The sequence below is a fragment of the Onychostoma macrolepis genome, chromosome 19 (genome assembly GCF_012432095.1).
Source record: "Onychostoma macrolepis isolate SWU-2019 chromosome 19, ASM1243209v1, whole genome shotgun sequence".
In the NCBI taxonomy this organism is placed as follows: Eukaryota; Metazoa; Chordata; class Actinopteri; order Cypriniformes; family Cyprinidae; genus Onychostoma; species Onychostoma macrolepis.
The window spans coordinates 36,772-56,244 of NC_081173.1; the positions used below are offsets into that span (position 1 = coordinate 36,772).

General features: G+C 36.2%; 1 protein-coding gene and 1 long non-coding RNA gene across 2 annotated transcripts; both read right to left on the reverse strand.

The window, feature by feature from the left end:
- Nucleotides 1-1,688: 1,688 nt before the first annotated feature.
- LOC131526126 (uncharacterized) lies at nucleotides 1,689-5,988 on the reverse strand. Its single transcript, XM_058754248.1, has 12 exons — nucleotides 5,798-5,988; nucleotides 5,610-5,692; nucleotides 5,333-5,509; nucleotides 5,071-5,160; nucleotides 4,818-4,892; nucleotides 4,588-4,668; nucleotides 4,364-4,495; nucleotides 4,051-4,185; nucleotides 3,344-3,698; nucleotides 3,032-3,149; nucleotides 2,894-2,964; nucleotides 1,689-2,565 (listed from the first exon to the last, which is right to left on the reverse strand). Exons 1-9 carry the CDS (start codon nucleotides 5,937-5,939, stop codon nucleotides 3,543-3,545), a joined length of 1,071 nt encoding a protein of 356 aa, XP_058610231.1. The 5' UTR covers nucleotides 5,940-5,988; the 3' UTR covers nucleotides 1,689-2,565; nucleotides 2,894-2,964; nucleotides 3,032-3,149; nucleotides 3,344-3,542.
- A 1,983-nt stretch (nucleotides 5,989-7,971) lies between these two features.
- On the reverse strand, nucleotides 7,972-9,023 carry LOC131526437 (uncharacterized). Its single transcript, XR_009267454.1, has 5 exons — nucleotides 8,954-9,023; nucleotides 8,715-8,843; nucleotides 8,568-8,636; nucleotides 8,322-8,416; nucleotides 7,972-8,194 (listed from the first exon to the last, which is right to left on the reverse strand). It is a non-coding gene; the product is annotated as an uncharacterized LOC131526437 (long non-coding RNA).
- Between the last annotated feature and the right edge of the window lie 10,450 nt (nucleotides 9,024-19,473).

A 19,473-nucleotide genomic window follows, 5' to 3' on the forward strand; every position in this document is an offset into this window, starting at 1 on the left:
TGTGGAAGAGGATTTTCAGTTAATAATGGCTTAAAATGGCTTAAAATACTTTGAAAATGACAAACCAGTCTGTAATGGCACTTTTTGGTCATCATTAACTTCCATTGTGTGAAAAGAACATGAAGATGTTCTGTCTAACATCTCCTTTTACAGTACGTTTGACAGAAGAATGTCAGTCATACAGGTCAGAACAACATGAGGATTAATACATGTGCATTAAAAACATGTTCTGCCCTTATTATAAAAAATAACACATAATAACAGCATCACAAACAAACAAACAGATGAGAAACAGCCACAGCAAATTAAGATTGTAAATCATGTTTGTTTGTTTTTCTTTTGAACAGATATCATTTGTTCTTTCAAATGTTTTTGTTATTCTGAGACTGAGCTCTATTCCCGATCATACAGACTAAACTGTTGGCAGGTTTGAAGTGAAAAGATGAGAAAATATATATATTTGGAAAAGCATTCGTTCATTTCCATGCAGCGTGTCTGCTATTTTTGCTCATCTCTCAGTCCTCCTCTCCCTTGAAATCTCACGACATCACAGATGGCATCAGAGACATGTCTTGATATCACAAACCCAGATGCCAAGCAAGCGCCTTTCTGAACGTGTTGATATCACTGACTGTTTACTAGATAACATCTGCAGCTAAAATGACTCTAATCATCAAATGCTTTCTGTTGTATTTATAGCTTCAGCCTCCAACAGTGAACATGGCGGCTCAAATGTGCAAAACTCTCAACGGTGATAAAATAGCAACCTGTGCAATAAGCAGTGGGGCTTATGAGACCGCGGTCAAGTGAGCCGCCACCTGGATTCTGCTGCACGTCTATTTGTGGTATTACGGTACGGAGACACGGAGCGGCCAAAAAGCTGACGAAGACATATATTTCAGCGGTTATGAATTAAATGTGCCCCAAAACACAAAAAATAAAAGATACAGTTATATTATGTTCAAATATATTATACTGTGGAGTTTTCCATAAAAATAAAGTCTGTTAAAATACATTATAGCACTGATTATTTCCTACTATTTTCTACATGTATTATTCAAATTAGTTAATACAAAAATGTCAATAAATTATTTTTCTGAACGACCAAGTCTCTATCTGTGTCAGCTTTCCCTGGGTTTTACTATAGAATCTGGGAGATAATGAAAGGCAAAGTCTGACACAATGCATTATAGCACACCTTCACATTTAGACAGGCATTATTCTAATTCCTTCAGAGTTAACATGCAATTTTCAATGCATTCTTATTCAGGACACCCAAGACTCTGTCTGTGTCAAGTTTCATGAGATTTTACTGTAGAATTTGCGAGAAAATGAATGCCAGTCTGACACAATGCATTATAACACACCTTCACATTTAGACAGGCATTATTCAAATTCCTTCAGAGTTAACAAGAAAATTGGAATAAATTCTTCTTCAGGACACCCAAGACTCTGTCTGTGTCAAGTTTCATGAGATTTTACTGTAGAATTTGGGAGAAAATGAATGCCAGTTTGACACAATGCATTATAGCACACCTTCACATTTAGACAGGCATTATTCAAATTCCTTCAGAGTTAACAAGAAAATTGGAATTAATTCTTCTTCAGGACACCCAAGACTCTGTCTATATCAGCTTTCACTGTGTTTTACTGTACAAATGTGTAATATTCAAAAAAGACAAAAAATGTGGTCCAAAAGTTCTGTTATTTAATACTTTACAGGTAAGACACGTTTATTTATATAGCACATTCACAATGGCAGGAGACAGGAAACAGGTCCTGAACAGACAGACAATAACACACATACATAGAGAAAAATGCAACTTCTTCAAGGCTGGGTTGTTCAAATCCAAGCTCTAATCAGTAACTTTCCCAAAACATTCCGATATGTTGTACTTTTATTCTACCACAGGTTTCCGACTAAAGTTTTTTTTTTGTTGTTATTTGGAAATTTGAAGAATAAAGTAAACTGTAAATTGGTCATGTACATGAGAGGCCCTAATGACCTAAGCTGTCAAAGAAGAGTATATGTATGTTTTAACATGTTGGGTGCTTTTCTCCAACCAAGGACAGATCATGCTCTAGACATGTAATTCTATGCTATTCAACTTTCACATCTTCAGAATCAAAAAGTAACAACATAAAAACAACAACACATATTTCTAAAGCACGTTTAAAAACAACACGTTGACCAAAGTGCTTTACACTGGCAGCACAAAGACAAATTAAAAATACACCGAAAACAAGTCACTACTCAGACTCCACCCCTCAGGGCAGTTTTAAGCAATAGAGTAAAGATGCATTTTCAGCAAAAATTGTACACATACCCAATGAGTTACAGGATCTAATATGAGGAGGGCGGCTATTCCAGAGACGTGGAGCTGCCACAGAGAAGGCACGATACCCTTTAGTCTTTAATCTGATAAATGAAAATACACAATAAGTTCTGGATCAAGCTTTGCACAAACAGCAATCCCAGGCAGCTTTTTTGGCATGTTCAAACTGTTTATTGTCCATGTCCACACATGGTACATGAAACCACCTGTTACAGTTGTCGCACCGAATCTGTAAATATAACAAATACAACACCTTTATAAAAGAAAGTCAGATAGTACAAACAGATTGTATCGATAAAACATATTTTAACATGATGTACAAACTTGCTTCCAAAAATGCTACTGTCATGGTTAAGAGTTGTCTTTTTTTATTTACAGTAGTTGGCAATCTGCAATAGTTCTTAATATGAACTTGACAGCTACCAAAGGCCAAGTGCAAGGAAAATAGCTATATCCTTGGTATGTAGCAGATATCTATTTTCTATTAAAGCCACAAAATGCAAACACTTTAATCCAGTAACCAGAACAAAAGAAAACATTAAAAAACAACACCTTACCCAGTCAGTAAGGGCAGACCCTGGACTTTCCTCTTTTGCACACATGGAGCAATTGTTCTTTGCATCAAACACTAATGAAAAACAAAATTGACAATTTATGACAATACAAAGACAAATTAAAAAAAACAAAACACATACCTGAAGCCTCAAGTAGTTCAAATGCCATAGCTGTGCGTTCCTCTGCCATTTCTTCTTCAGTAGTCCCAAATTCCATGTTAGGCAATTTAGGAAATGCCTCCATGACTGCCTTTGCCATCTAAAGAAACAAAATAAGACAGAAAGAAAATATGTGATGTAAACAAGACAAATACTGTATGTACTGTATATTGCCTACTGTAGTCATTGAAATATTGTAAATAGCTCTTCTCCAAATATGAAGCTAAAATAAATACAAAATACAAGCGTGAATACAGCATGTAACTGCACACTATGTTAACTATGTTATTTTACCATCATGACCATCACACCACAGCTATATGTATCATGCTGGACTGGGTGTTGCATAACAGCTCCTGTGAATTCAATATCTGCCCACTCTCTCTCACGGTGGCGGATTGTCACACAGTGAATACTTTCAGATAAGGACTATGAAATGTTAAAATATAATTATTCTTTATATATGTGCAAAAATACTACAATTTAGACACAATTACATAGATGCAGTGTATATGATTAGATTGAATGAACTAAATTGCATAAGAATGAATTTTTGAGCAGCAACTTCTGAATCTGCCTCCTCTGCAGCGTTGCTTGAAGGATCCACCAAATACACACGGTGCATCTGTACATCTGCTGCACTGATGTACTGTAACCACAAGAAAAATTACATTATTCCACAAATATTTACCACAACACCAGAAACATGGGAAATGCACATCAATATACAAAGTGTTAAATAAAAACTGACCAGAAACTTCCAGTGTATATTATTAATGTTAACAAAGGACACAATAGCTTGGTAGTTGCCAAAGTTAACTTGTAACATATCAAAATTATGTTCATTATATGATATTACCACAGACATTGCTTCAGTTAATAAACATTTATCATTATCATCATGTACATACAGTCAAAATCGTTTACACATCATCAAACGTCTAAACAATTATCAACCTCAAAACCCATTGTACCTTTGCTAAACAAATTTTTAAAATTACCTTCGGCAAACTATGCTTCCTGACTGTAATTCTGTTCTTAAAGAGGATCACAGTAGCTGTGTAGTGGTCCAAGACATAAATGGTTTTCTCCAAATGCAGTCGATTGACAGTGTGATGTAAGAAATACTCAATGTCCTAACATCAATCAGTACATCAGAAATCATGACATTACAATATTTACATTAAAACTTTTGAACAGGAACAGAGAGCTCAAAGCCCCAAAAATGCTAACAAGTCACTGCGACTATTTAACATTTGTGCATTTTTAAGTATATTTTCATGATCATGCTGCTGCACTGTTTGCCCTACTTACCTCACCTGTGAGCCAGTTATGAGGCCTAAGTGATAGTAACTCACTGTGGTGGACTAATAATTTCTTTCTAAATTGAGAAAGGACCACAGAAACGACTACTTCTGTGTTATTTTTGCCCCACAATGCAGTTAGCTGAGGGTGAGAAAAAAATAATACTGTAAAATAGATATGAAACAATTACTGCTGTTAGTGCAATGACAATACTTCACTTTGAATAAAATCACCTGTGATTGAGCATCATTGGTTCTTTGAGTGGTACTTCTCTTTGTGTCCTCCTCCTGATGTTCAGTGAAGTCAGATGTGGCCTTACAAAAAAATTATAAATTAATTATTGAATGAATATAATGTACATATTGAATGCAAACAATGTTAAAATACAGAATGAAATCATGTTACTTGAGAAATCTATATGCTTCTTCCTGTTTTGACATATACTTTTTTTATAGACATATACCTGTGTTTGGATGATAACTGTATTTTGTTCCTCAGCTATTTGTGGCTGTTGCTGTGAAAAGTTCTCTCTTTGTTTCTGTTTAAAAAAAAGTGACAGTTTGAATTAGTTACATTTGCTTTAAAAAAATTCTAAGCACTACAATAGGATTAAAAATTACAAAATGCAAGTGTACTTCAGTGTCACTTCAAACCTCTTAATAATAATAAACCCCTTAATAATAATTAACCTCTTAATAATAATCATTCATAATTACTTTCAATGACAGGTCCAGCACTAAAGGGGACACATACAGTCCTGTACGCTTCTGAGTTTTTCGCCATACTTCCTCTTCCACTTGAAAGGACTTGAAAACACATACAAAGTTAAATACTTTTACACACAATTAAAAAGAATAAAACAAAAATCTGTACACAGGCCTATTGTTTTTAAAACGTGATCAGGCAAAAAGCAGCAATCTTATTTGGTACTTAGATACTGCCACTGAAGTGACTTTATTAAAAACAAGTATCCCATACTTTCTTCCTGCTTCTTTCCATGTCTCCATATTCAAGGAGCAGTGCATCATGCATCTTTTGGTATACTCTAACAAAGTCATCCAGTCTTGTAAACTGCCTTCTTTGGAGCCGAATTCGCTTTAGGTCCCACTGACTCTTCTCCATGATGCCTTGTGTTCGGTTATCTTCAGTGAAGTTCTGAAAATTTAAAGTATATCTGTAATCTGTTGAAATTATAAGGGCCATCAAAAAGTATGCTTTAATTAGAAAAAATGAGATGCTTCTTGCAACACTTTACCTGTTTCTTTGATTGTTTGACTTTGTTATAGAGCTTAGTCAAATTCTGGTATGCTTGCCTTGTCCCATGACGTTCTAGATCCCCTAAAGACAATTAGAACATTGTAAAAGTACTGGACACAAATACTGTATTGATGTATTGTTTAATAAATAGTTCTCTTAAATCAATCTAACTTGACTTAAACCTACCTAACATCATTCCAGACCACAGAACGGCATGCGGAAGGAAGTATTTGGTCAAACGGGAAATGAATGTTGGTGTGCAGTAAGTGTTGGTATCACCATTAAGGTCAAGTGGTGCACTCTTCATTGTTGTTCTGAAATGATCCATGATTTGTGTGGTCCCGACATCATACACTCAAAAAAATGATTCGGTCTAAATTGACATTTTATGTAATTCAATTGCATTACAATTTTCCATCCATTTAGATTACATAGTTTTAACATAAACAAATCAATAAACTTAACACGATTCATGTCCATCAGTCATACGTGAATGAAACAGGTAAGATTTATGTAATAATTCACAGTAAAGTCTCCACACTGCTCAGTGTTCATGTGTTTCCACACTACAGAGTGTTCAAGTAGAATTGAAGCAGTGCTGGAGTTAAGAAGATAATTATGTGATGATTGATCATTAATGATGAACAGCTGCTATCATCAAGAAGAATCACCGAAGGAAAGAGAAACACAAGAACTACAACTGACTTCAGACACAGCCGAAGATGAAATCAACTGAAATAAAAGACATTAAATCTCTCAAGATCTGATTAAACAGCTTCACAAACAGCATCAGATTGACCTGATTTGACTTTATTTCTGTCAGACTTCTAGAGAAGCTCTTATTAAGAATTAACAGAGGTTTAGATGCTTTATTGTTTTGTTTGAAATCACCATCAAAGAGACCAGTGTTTCCTTTTGTTGAGCTCTTGACCCTTGACATTTTGGTGTTAATATTACGCTGGTTGCTTTAATTGTGTGATCATTTAAAATACACTTAGCTTAGCCAGCAAAGCAAAGATGATCCACTGATCTCATTTCAAGTCGTTTCTGATTATATAGACATTATACTGTTTTAGGTTTTTTCATAGCTTCATATCTTGCAGTATTGTAAATATCAGAAAATTTGAATAATTTACAAATCACTTTTTTCATCACAAAGTTTTCATCTGTAGCAAAACAAAGACCACAGACATCAAGAATCAGTATATGAATCTCAACAATGGTGACAGTCAAGAAAATATTCAGATGAAACTCTGAACATCACAAAACAAGCTACTAAAAGTCACAACTATAACAGCATACGTAAAATAAAATAGTAAGAATAAAAAAATAATCAGACAATTCAGCTGCGTTGTTTATTCATGCTGCAATGCATGCTGGGATACATGGGAGAGTCTTGTACTATGCTGGTACCCAGCATGCATTGCAAAATGAAGCATTTTGTTGACTGTCACCATTGTTGAGATTCATACGCTGATTCTTGATGTCTGTGGTCTTTGGATTGCTACAGATGAAAACTTTTTGTGCACAAATTGATTTATAAATTATTTAAATTATCTTATTTTACAAGACTGCGAGATCTGAAGCTATGTAAAAAAATCTAAAGCAGTACTACATCCATACAATCAGACGTTGGACATGAAACGAGGTCTTTTGAAATGAGAAACTCTTTTTTTTTTTTTTTTTAGCTTTGCTGGCTAAGCTAAGTGCATTTTATATAAACACACAGTTAAAGCAACCAGTGTAATATTAACACCAACATGTCAAGGGTCAAGAGCCCAGAGCCCAACAAAAGGAAACACTGGTCTCTTTGATGGTGATTTCAAAACAATAAAGCATCTAAACCTCTGTTAATTCTCAATAAGAGCTTCTCTAGAAGTGTGACAGAAATAAAGTCAATCTGGTCAGTCTGATGCTGTTTGTGAAGCTGTTTAATCAGATCTTGAGAGATTTAATGTCTTCTTTTATTTCAGTTGATTTCATCTTCGGCTGTGTCTGAAGTCATTTGTAGTTCTTGTGTTTCTCTTTTCTTCGCTGATTCTTCTTGATAACAGCAGGTGTTCATCATTAATGATCAATCATCACATAATTATCTTCTTAACTCCAGCACTGCTTCAATTCTATTTGAACACTCTGCTCAGTGTTCATGTGTTTCCACACTACAGTGTGGAGACTTTACTGTGAATTATTACATAAATCTTACCTGTTTCATTCACATATGACTGATGGATATGAATCATATTAAGTTTATTGATTTGTTTATGTTAAAACTATGTAATCTAAATGGATGGAAAATTGTAATGCAATTGAATTACATAAAATGTCAATTTAGACCGAATCATTTTTTTGAGTGTGTTTGGCCATCTAGAAGGATAGTAGTGAGAAGTAACAGACACAGTGTTGTATGGCAAAACGTCAGGACAGTGCTTATGTCAACCACTTTCCCCCTCCATTTACCAGCATCACAAAGACACCACAGCTGGAACTATCCTCCTGAAATGGATGTGTGATTGTGCCATGTGTCCAGTTCTTATTGCCCAGTCTGTCCTTTTATTTGTATGAGGTCTCATTGTGAAAAAATGTCTGTATTTGGAGAAATGCAGTGTGTTTTTTATGGTAGTCTTAAGTAACACCAACTATGCTAATTTACCATTATTATTGTTTTTGAGGTAAACATGCTACATTCATTTATAAACAAACACTGTCATACCGAAACTTGTTGCATATCTCTTCGGCTTTTTCCTTTTCATTTGTACCCATTTGAGAGTCAAGTATGAAAATGGTGTCACATTTAGCATGAAGATACTAAATTGGAGACAAATAAACAAGGAAATTCTAACTACTAAGTCAATTCTCACAAATATCAGTGAAAACATCAAACATTTCTATATGGGCTTATCCATGTTTACATTATATGTGCTAGCTTAACATTTCTATTTGCAGACTTTTTACTTACCACAAACCTCCAGTGGTTGTTGTTGATATTTACGAAAGTGATGAGCCCATCATATTCCTCAAAGATGACCTGTTTATCACAAATGTCAATGATCATGTCTGAGTACTGTCCATAACAAAATTAAGAAATGTAATTATTGTCTCTCACTTTTTTCAATTTCGTCTTTAAGATCCACTCCCTTGTTTCATTTAAAATGACACCTGTGGTGTAATAGTCTAGCAGGTACAGATTTGCACCCTTCATTTGAAGCAGAGCTCTGAAATACCAGGCAATAATCTAAAAAATATGATATAGCATTTCAATTGGAATCAAATTACTTATCATACTGTAAAACAGAAATATAAATGTAAAATAATGCAATTGCATTTTAGTTTTCATATGTGTACCTCTCCATTTAACCACTCATGTGGCCTCAGTGATTGGAATTCCCTGTGATGTAAGAGGGACTCATTCTTCTGCCTAGGAGACCTCAAAACTGCTACAATCAGCTCTGTAGGTGGCTTTTTTCCATAGCATGTCGACCTATAATGACATGCAGTTCATACAGTAAATAATAGTGTACCTTAATATATGCAATAAATAAATAGTTTTCATTTTTGTATAATGATTTCATTACATCTTCCTCTACATTGAGTACCTTTGCAGGAAGCTGACATGCATCAAAACTTGAACATTTCTTTCTCTGTGTCACATACTTGTGGATCCTTTTTTGGGGGGAACATGTATTTTTTATTTTTAATTTTTTTGTGGAACAGAAAATAATCTGGAATTGTTGGATGGGAAATGTTTGTTCTTCTTCATCCAAGTTTCTTGAGACTGATCAAGGTTCATAGGTGGCTCAGTTGTCATTTGCACAGCGTGTTCGTTCGTTCACTGCTGTGTGTGTGCAATTTGGATGGGTTAATTGCAGAACACAAATTCCGAGTATGGGTAACCATACTTGACCACATGTCACGTCACTTTCACTTAAAATGTTTGGGACAAGTGGGGTCGGGGCTGAGAGCCGTGGGAGCCACCAAGCCTCACGTTCATGGTTCTCAGTCCCAACCCATGCATTACAATGATAATTATATATTTATTAATCTTTAATTTAATTCAATAATTTCTCATTCATTCTCAGGACACTGCTCCACTGATCATGTGCTGGTTACCCCACTGCACACCTCAGATCACTTCCTGCTCACTCTTAACCTCAACATGGTTCCTGACACAACACATATCCCTCCACATGTCATCTTTCGATTTAAACTAGGCTCACATTCACCCTCCAGGCTCTCTGTTTTACTTTCATCTTCGCTTCCTCGCTTCCTTCGCTTCCTTCGCTTCCTCGCATCTCTTATGCCGAGTTCACACTGCACGATTTTAGCCCGATTTTTCACTCGCCGACAGGTTTTGATAAATCGCCGACAAATGCCCGACATCGGAGGCAAATCGGAGCCAAATCGGAGCTCGTTCACGTGAGTGACAATCGCGCAGTTTGAATTATCAAAGACGTGATCTGAGAGAATCGCCGACACGTCGCCGACGCCTGTGAAATATTTGGCATGCTAAATATCTGGAGCTGTCGGCGATTCACAATCCTGCTGTGTGCAATGATTTCTGACTGAAAACTACATCACGATGACCTTCAGCCAATGAGAGACAAAGATACAGGGCAGAAGGAAGTTCGGTGAGGAGTTATAGACCATATCAGTATTTTAATATGTACAATTATATCATACAGAAACAAGCACAAACGCTTGACCAGCCGCAACATCAGTGTAACAGTTACTGCAAAATTATTATTTACCACTCTTTGCAGAACACAATCCCTGTTCCCTGCATCTCCCTCCTGCATAATCTGTTTTTCTTTTTGTAGCTGGAAATCAGCGCACAGACAATTTGCGGGCTATATTTTTTTAATACTTCCAGTCTGGCTGGAGAACAATGGGCTGACGCACACAGGTTCGCGCGTTATTTCCTTATCACTCCTCGCGTGTGTTTTGTTGTGAAACATAGTTTGCGGATCAGACAGAGTTGTCGGCGATTCTTCCTATTGTGAAATCGTGCAATGTGAAAGCCCCTGTCGCCAATCCATCGTGCAGTGTGAACATAACAGCGACTGAATGCTACCCCAGATAGTCACGCAGTGTGAAAACAACAGCGATCCGACGAGTTTGAAAATCGTGCAGTGTGAACTCGGCATTACTCAAACTGTCAAACACATTTTACCAACAAACATACACTCTTTCACATCCTTCTCTCCACTCTCTGAGTCAGAAGTCTCTAAACTCATCCTTCCTAAATCATCCTACTACTTGTCCACTTGATTCTATTTCATCTCATCATATTTCATCTCATTCACACTGGTGTTTTTCCCTCAGCATTTAGACAGGCTCGTATAACCCCACTACTTAAGAAACCCACTCTTAACCCAACTCTTTTAAAGAACTCTTTTCCCTTCTTTCTTTCATAGCAAAAACTTTTGAACGAGTTGTGTTCAACCAAGTCTCTGCTTTTCTCACACAGAACAACCTCCTCGACAGCAACCAGTCTGGTTTCAGAAGTGGACATTAAACCGAGACTGCCTTGCTCTCAGTTGTTGAAGCCCTAAGACTGGCAAGAGCGGTTTCCGAATCTCCATTACTTAACTAGCTGGATCTGTCCACTTCTTTTGATATGGTCAACCACCAGATCCTCCTGTCAATCCTATTGGCAAAGGGCATCTCAGGAACCGCACTCCAGTGGTTTGACAATTACCTCTCAGACAGGTCCTTCAAGGTATCTTGGGGGGGTGAGGTGTCCAAGTCGCAACATCTAGCTGCTGGGGTGCCTCCCCAGTTCTTGGACCACTTATATTCTCTGTCTACATGGAATCACTGTCTACATTTTGTCATTCATAAACATGGCTTTTCATATCACTGCTATGCTGATGACACTCAACTCTACCTCTCATTCCATCCCGATGATCTGAAGATAGCTGCTTGCATCTCAGCTTGTCTAACAGACATTTCTTGCTAGATGAAGGACCATCACCTTCAACTCAACCTTGCCAAGACAGAACAGCTTGTGGTTCCATCAAACCAACCACTTCATCACAATTTCACCATCCAGTTAGACACATCAACCATCACTCCTACAAAAACAGCCAGAAACCTTGGAGTTGTGATTGATGATCAGCTCACTTTCTCAGACCACATTGCTAAAACTACCCAGTCCTGCAGATTTGCTTTATTCAACATTAGCAAGATCAGGCTCTTTCTTTTGGAACATGCAACACAACTCCTTGTTCAGGCTCTTGTTCTGTCCAGGCTGGACTATTGCAATGCTCTCTTGGCAGGTCTTCCAGACAGTTCTATTAAACCTGTACAATTAATCCAGAACATGGCAGCAAGATTAATTTTTAATGAGCCGAAAAGAACGCATGTCACACCTCTGTTCATCAATTTGCACTGGCTACCAATAGCTGTTCACATACAATTCAAGACATTGATGTTTGCCTACAAAACCACCACTGGCTCGGCACCCCTTTACCTAAATTCACTACTTCAGACTTACGTACCCTCTAGAAGCTTGCGTTCTGCAAGTGAACGACACATTATTGTGCCATCCCAAAGAGGCACTAAATCACTTTCACGGACTTTTACATTAACTGTTCCCTCCTGGTGGAATGACCTGCCCAACTCAATTTGAGCAGCTGAGTCCTTAGCCATCTTCAAGAATCGGCTAAAAACACATCTCGTCCATCTATATTTGACCCTCTAACTCTAACACACTCTATTCCAAATCTATCTATCTATCTATCTCTATATCTATCTATATATATATATGTATATAAAAAACACACACCTTGTTATGTGTATTAATTTACAGCGATTATCGTCCATTTGATTGCATAGACACTATTTAAACTAAACTGAGCTAGACAATGACATCTCTGAATTCAGTAATGAAATGCTTTTAACTGAAAATTGAGTATTTAATCTTATCATTATACATTACTGACACTCTGTCCTCCAATTTGATACTGTTAAGTGCTTTGACAATCTGTATTGTTAAAAGCGCTATATAAATAAAGGTGATTTGACTTGACGTGTACTGCGTTAGACTAACCACGACTTGTCATAGCACTTGCATTTTATTGCTCTTTTGTTGGATTTGATTACTTCTACTGTCCTCACTTGTAAGTTGCTTTGGATAAAAGTGTTTGTTAAATGATTAAACATAAATATGTGGTTTGTTTATATAAACATTGTGTTCACAATGATCTTTTGTTTTTTGTTGTTAATTATCAACAGCATATACTAACGTGACAATCAAAAATGTTCTCATGTACATGTAAATAGTGAAAGAACATAAAGCACACACAATCTTAAAGTTTTGCTGTCCATCCTGAACCTAACCACAGGCTCTACTCTTCACGACAACGGTAACACTACAAAACCAACATAACAGAAACTTCTGTAAATCCTGAAACTGGGAAGTGGATTTCTAGTTCCCAGCATGCTTTGCATAGGGCTAGATCAGGAGTGTAAATCTGTAAATTAAGTACTGCTTAATGTGTTTTTTTAGTAAAGGGAAAGACTTTTTAAAGTTTGTTGTTCAGCTATTTTTGACATTTAAAAGAGTTTTTGTTTATGCCGATTTTGAGGTTACCATTATTGTGAAGTGTAGGCCTTGTGGTTAGGCTATGGCTACATGAGCTAAAACTGTTGTTCTCAATGAGTTGATAACCTTTTTTGGTTTGTTTTAGCTCATTTGCAGGCTGGAAAAGTTTGATGTGAGAGCAAGTGTTATGTTGGCTGTTTGTTTTTATGAGTATAACTAAAGTACATCAATTTAAAGCCAATCACATGACTTATATGGTCAGCTTTTCTACTCTTCCCAATTATATAACACTTATGTGCTTATAGTAGCTACTGATAATCTAAGCATAAACTCTACTCTTCACCACAATGGTTAAAAAGCATATATATGTTAAATGTTTAAAATAAGTAAACATTAAATTCCAACAGGTTTCTCCATTTTTATGAAAATGCAGAAAACTCACAACTCTTCAAGGGCACCAGTCTGAACATCAACAGTACTGGGTGGATCTATATGAGTGAATTGTGTTGAGAACATTCACAGAATATGTGAAATGAAACTGATGTGGTCTCATTAAATTAGCATGATTTTTACTCATCAGTACAATTAACTAAATTTAAGTTCAAATAAGTCAGTTCAACTGTATGGAAATAAGTGTCATAATTTCATTAATGCTTCAGCTGTTCTGGTATTTTTGACACAACTCCTCCCGTGGCATCAAGATAGAAAGACACAGGAGACCTACTTTGCAAATGATGCAAGAGAATGCTGATGACATACTCTGTGTACAAATGATCAATGAACAGATTCATACTGAAAAGTTGTATGTAGCCTGGTATTTTGTGGCACATTCCTTGATTATTGTCTGCATTGACTATATTTATATCATGATGTCAGAGTGAATGGAATCCCTTTTCCTCATTTCTGAGCCTATTACTTTTAACTCTTTTTTATTGAGACATTGTGTCATGTTCCCAGCCAAGAGTTGCTCGTTTGGTGTTGAGTGAGCTGTAAAAATGTTGACAGGGTTCATGCGTTAGGGTCTTTGTTATTTTTCCTCTTTTTAGGTTGGTTACTGGCCTAGCCTTTTTCTCTGAAAGTTTGTGTTGTATATCTACATTTTGTTGGACTAACATGTTTACATCTTGGCCCAGTGCAGCAGGATTATTTTGGATTGTGAAACAGGGTCATTATGTGTCAACTCAACCAGAGGTCCCCAGTTCAAATTTTTGATTTTGCTAATATTTTTTTCTGAAGACAGACAGACATGTATAGTGATGAAAGCCAAAATATTAAATGTCATGGATGAATATTTACTAAGTAATCCACTATTTTGTAGAGGGGGTCAAAATGGCCATTTTCACCTGAGATTCAGAGCCAAATTACAGGGGTTAAAAATGGCTTCAGAAAAATGGCAGCATCATAATGTAATTTTACACAGAGATTGGTAGGCATGTTAGTAAAATCTGTTCACTTTAGCAATCTTTTTTGCATTATGTGCCAATGGTGACCATTCAAAACTGGGGAAACAGCACTTTTCAAGTTTTTTTCTCCAAAGTTTGCATGCCTGTAACTCAAGAAGTATAAAGATATCTTGATGCCCTTTTACATATTGGGTCTTAACAAACATTCCGTTTGACATCTCCATTTTTAAGGCCCTATATAGTTCGGTTCCAGAGATATTGGAATTTTAATATGGCTTCAGATGTAAATTGTTAAAATGTACATATTTTCAGTGGTCAAACACCAAATGTGAGTCAATTTGCAAAATATGATTTTCTTTTGGAATCTTCATTTTCAAGGCCCTACATTATTCAATCCCAGAGATATGGGGACCTCAGTGAGGCTCCATTTTCAGATTGTTGAATATTACATTTCAGCACTTGAAAACCAAATGTTGGTCATGGTCACTTTGTATACAGCTGATACTTAATGTATTTTAAAGCAGAATGTCTGAAGAATAAGTAATGTTGAAACTAGGAATGCGTCTTGTTTCCCTCTATCAAAATAATTGTATAGGACATACCTGTTTGAGTGTCATAAATATCCCAATATCCCTGTATGGTTTAATCCAACACCTTGGTGCAGCTCCATGTCCAAATTGTTGTGTCCTACCCATTTTCACACCAAATGTGGTTTTGTGTTTATCTAGTCATCATTGCTGACAATGCAAATAATAACAGTAACCTAGTGTTTAGGAATGTGCAGTGTGACATGATCAGGATTAATTGTTAACTCTAGATAAAGTATGAACAGTGTGAAATGTACAATAAGATTACACAGGATCCCCTTTAGCACTATAACTATGCTCAAATTATATAACAATAAAAAAGAAAAATAAATTCTAATAATTAATCCAGGTTAGGCAAATCTTGGTTTATTGATGTGAATGCAATGTGTGGTAAAAGCAACCACTTTTCCCTATGAGGTGTGGGATTTGATTCAAACATGTTGAACTCTTTGTTAGCTTCAGAAGCTGTTAACATGAACAAAATCCCTTCTTCCAAATATCCCTGAAACTGATTCAAATCTTATGAATAGACTACTGAGAGAAAGATAATGTCCCTCAACTCCAATTTCAGTGCATTTTTAACACTCCAACAGGTATGTTCTGTGCATATTGTTTTGATAGAGGAAAACAAGATGCATTCCTAGTATGCCTAGTAACATTACTTATTCTTCAGACATTCTGCTTTAAATACAATAAGTATCAGCTGTATACAAAGTGACAACAATTGCTTTTCATCCACTAAAATAGGGAATATTTAACAATCTGAAAATGGAGCCTCATTGAGGTCCCCATATCTCTGGGACTGAACAATGTAGGGCCTTGAAAATGAAGATTCCAAAAGAAAAGTTTATTAGGAACTAGAATCTAAAATCATATTGCGATATCTTTAATACTTCTTGAGTTACAGGCATGCAAACTTTAGAAAAAGAATATTCATGGCACTCGGATAGGTATGTTCAATGCAGTTGCTTTGACAGAAGTAAACAAGATACATCTCTAGTTTCAACATTATTTGTTCTTCAGACATTCCTCTTTACAAAGAAAAGTATCATCGTATTTTTGCAAATTGACCCACATTTGTTGTTTTTTTTACCACTGGAAATATGTACATTTTAACAATTTACTCTTGGAGCCATATTTAAATTCCAATATCTCTGGAACCGAACCATATAAGGCCTTAAAATGAAGATGCCAAAAGGAACATTTGTTAAGACCCAATATCTAAAAGGGCATTAAGACATCTTTCTACTTTGAGTTACAGGCTTGCAGACTTTGGAGAAAAAAACTTAATTCACATAATTCAACAAAAATTGCTAAAGTCAACATATTTTACTAACAGACCTACCAATCTCTGTCTAAAAATTACATTATGATGCTGCCATTTTTCTGAAGCCATTTTTACCCCTGTAATTTGGCTCTGAATCTCAGCTGAAAATTGCCATTTTGAAATTTGGTTGATTTGACACGGAATGACCCAATAGTATTTGGCTGGGCAAAAGGGGAATGTGCACACTGCTTTCATTTGTAAATATGGAAGATTTTTTTCTGCTCCAGGGAGCCTTGACATGTTGATATTTAAATGAGAGAGTACAACATAGATTTTCTTTTTCTTTTTAAAGCGGTCAGACACATGGTCTGTCCAAGGTTGTCTTGATTTTGAGGACCCTTCTTGTGGCCTAATCTTATCTCACATTTTTTCGACATAGGGTTATTTATTTATTTCACCTCTAAACATCATCTCCAAACATTTAGTCCAGGCTCTCCCTCCTGTACTTTCATGGCCTCAGGTGTATGCTTGAGACACTCTGAGTCAATGTCCGCTCCTGGTATATAGGTTTTGAGTCAGAGTCTGTCTCTCTTTCCAAAATATCTGTGTTGCTAGATTGAGTACCCACACCTTGACAATTAAGATCCAGCCCTAGATGCCAGATGCCAGATCCCATCAGAAAATAACAGTTTGTCCGGTAACAGAACAACTAGTCGGCAGAGCTGTCGATACCCAAACCCTGTTTACAGCAAGTCTTGTCTGGTACCCAAAACGACTGTTAACAGTCTTCTGTCAGTCAAGAATTTGACCAAGGAATGCCAGAGAAGAGCGGAAGCAGGAGACGAAGTGATGATGGTAAAAAGTAGCAGAGTTTATTGAACAATCTTAGTTGCGTTTGTCTCAATGCTCAGACTTTGTCTGATGAGCACAAATTCAACAAGTAGTATTATACCAAACTGATTCACAACAACATCCCATTAACCTGCTATCTCTTATTCATACAGACAAAACTGTTCATTAAACCCCATAATCCTAAAATTGAACAATAATGGAATTGCATAAGCAAGAAAAACAAAAATAAATATGAACTATAGAAGCATAATAAAATTAATAAGTAAATAAATGAATAAATGTTAAAAGACTTAATGATTTAAATGATAAATGATACAAATAATCAAATGATAAATTATATAAATGTGTAATGACTAATGATTATATGAATAAATGATTATAAATGAATAAATGAATGAATAAATGAACAGTTTGCATTTGAGGATCCTCAGAACCTTTAGTGCCATACTGGGTTTCCACATCTGTCACTTCTGCAGCTGTTGTAGATCAGTTTAATCAATTACTAAAATTTCAAACACCCTTTAGATTCACCCTTCTGTTATGTCATACAGTGTCTTGCGAAAGTATTCAAACCCCTTCATTTTTTTTTTTTTTGTTTTGTCACATTTTATGTTGCAACCTTATGTTTAAAAAGAAAAAAAAAAATCCACATCAATCTACACTCCATACACCATAATGGCAAAGCAAAAACAGAACTGTCACAACTTTGTAAATTTATAAAAAAATAAAACACTGAAATAAGTACATTGCATAAGTATTCATACCCTTAACTCAGTACTAAGCACCTTTAGAGCCTCAAGTCTTTTTTGTTTGATGCGACAAGCTTTAATCATCATCATCTGGCAATTATCTGCCATTCTCTCACCTGTTCACCTCTTAAGCTCTGTCAGGCTGGATTGGGGCAGATGCACATTTTCAGGTTTCTCCAGAAATATTTGATTGGGTTCAAGCCCAGGCTGTGGTTGGGCCACTCAATGAACATTCACAGAGCTGTCTATAAGCCACTCTTGCTGTGCTTAGGGCCATTGTCCTGTTGGAAGGTGAACCTTCTGCCCAGTCTGAGGTTGTGAATGCTCTGGACTGGGCTTTCATTAAGGTTATCTCAATATTTTGCTGCATTGAGCTTTTTTTCTTCTCTGACGAGTCCCTCAGTCCATGCCGCTGAAAAACAGCCCCACAGCATGAGACTGCTACCAGCACACTTTACTTTTGGCATGGTACTCTGCAGGTGATGATCAGAGCTGGTTTCCTTCAAACATGATGCTTGGAATTCAGGTTAATCAGACCAGAGAATCTTGTTTCTCACAGTCTGAGGGTCCTTTAGGTGCTTTTTTTGCAAATTCCAAGTGTGTTTTCATGTGTCTTCACTGAGGAGAGGATTGAGTCTGGCCACACTGCCATAAAGCCCAGATCGGTGGGGTGTTGCAGTCAGGTTGTTGATCACCACTCTAACCAAAGCCCTTCTCCATCAGTTGCTCAGTTTGGCCAGGAGGCCAGTTCTAGGAAGAGTCCTGGTTGTTCCAAATGTCTTCCATTATGGATAATGGAGGCTACACACTTCTGTGAAACTTCAATGCAGCAGAATTTTTTTTCTGAACTCTTCCCCAGATGTGTGGTTTGATGCAATCCTGTCTCTGAGCTATACAGGCATTTTTAGTTTTAGTTTTTTTTACTTCAGGGCTTGGTCTTTGCTCTAATATGCATTCTCAGCTGTTAGACCTTTTATTAAGACATGTATGCCTTTCCAAATCATTCCCATTCAATTGAATTTGCCACAGGTTAACTTCACTCAAAGTGTGGTAACATTTACAAGCAAAATGAATACTCCTAAGCTAAATTTCAACTGTCCCAGATAAGGGTATGAATACATATGCAATGGAATCATTTCAGTTTTTTATCTTTAATAAATTTGCAAAGATGTTAAAACCGGTTATTTACTTTGTCGTAATGGTGTATATAGTGTATATTAATGTGCGGAAAAAAGTAATTTAAAGCAGTTTAACATAAGGCTATAACAAAACAAAAAGTGAAAAAAATGAAGGGGTTTGAATTCTTTCACAAGGCACTGTATACACACACACACACACATATATGGCTGTGGCCAAGTGCAATGGATTCTATTTACACTAAGTGAAAATAGCAGTATATGTTAATGATATGCTATTTACACTATGTTAAAGTAGCAGGATTTTCTGCTATTTATACTACTT

Excerpts from the sequence above, each read along its gene's own strand:
- LOC131526126 (XM_058754248.1), bottom strand. The coding sequence starts at position 5,939 with ATGGATCATTTCAGAACAACAATGAAGAGTGCACCACTTGACCTTAAT. Across the intron at positions 4,893-5,070 it reads TGCTGGACCTGTCATTGAAA|AAACAAAGAGAGAACTTTTC; the intron begins GTAATTATGAAT and ends TTTTTTAAACAG. Across the intron at positions 4,496-4,587 it reads CCAATGATGCTCAATCACAG|CTAACTGCATTGTGGGGCAA; the intron begins GTGATTTTATTC and ends TCTCACCCTCAG.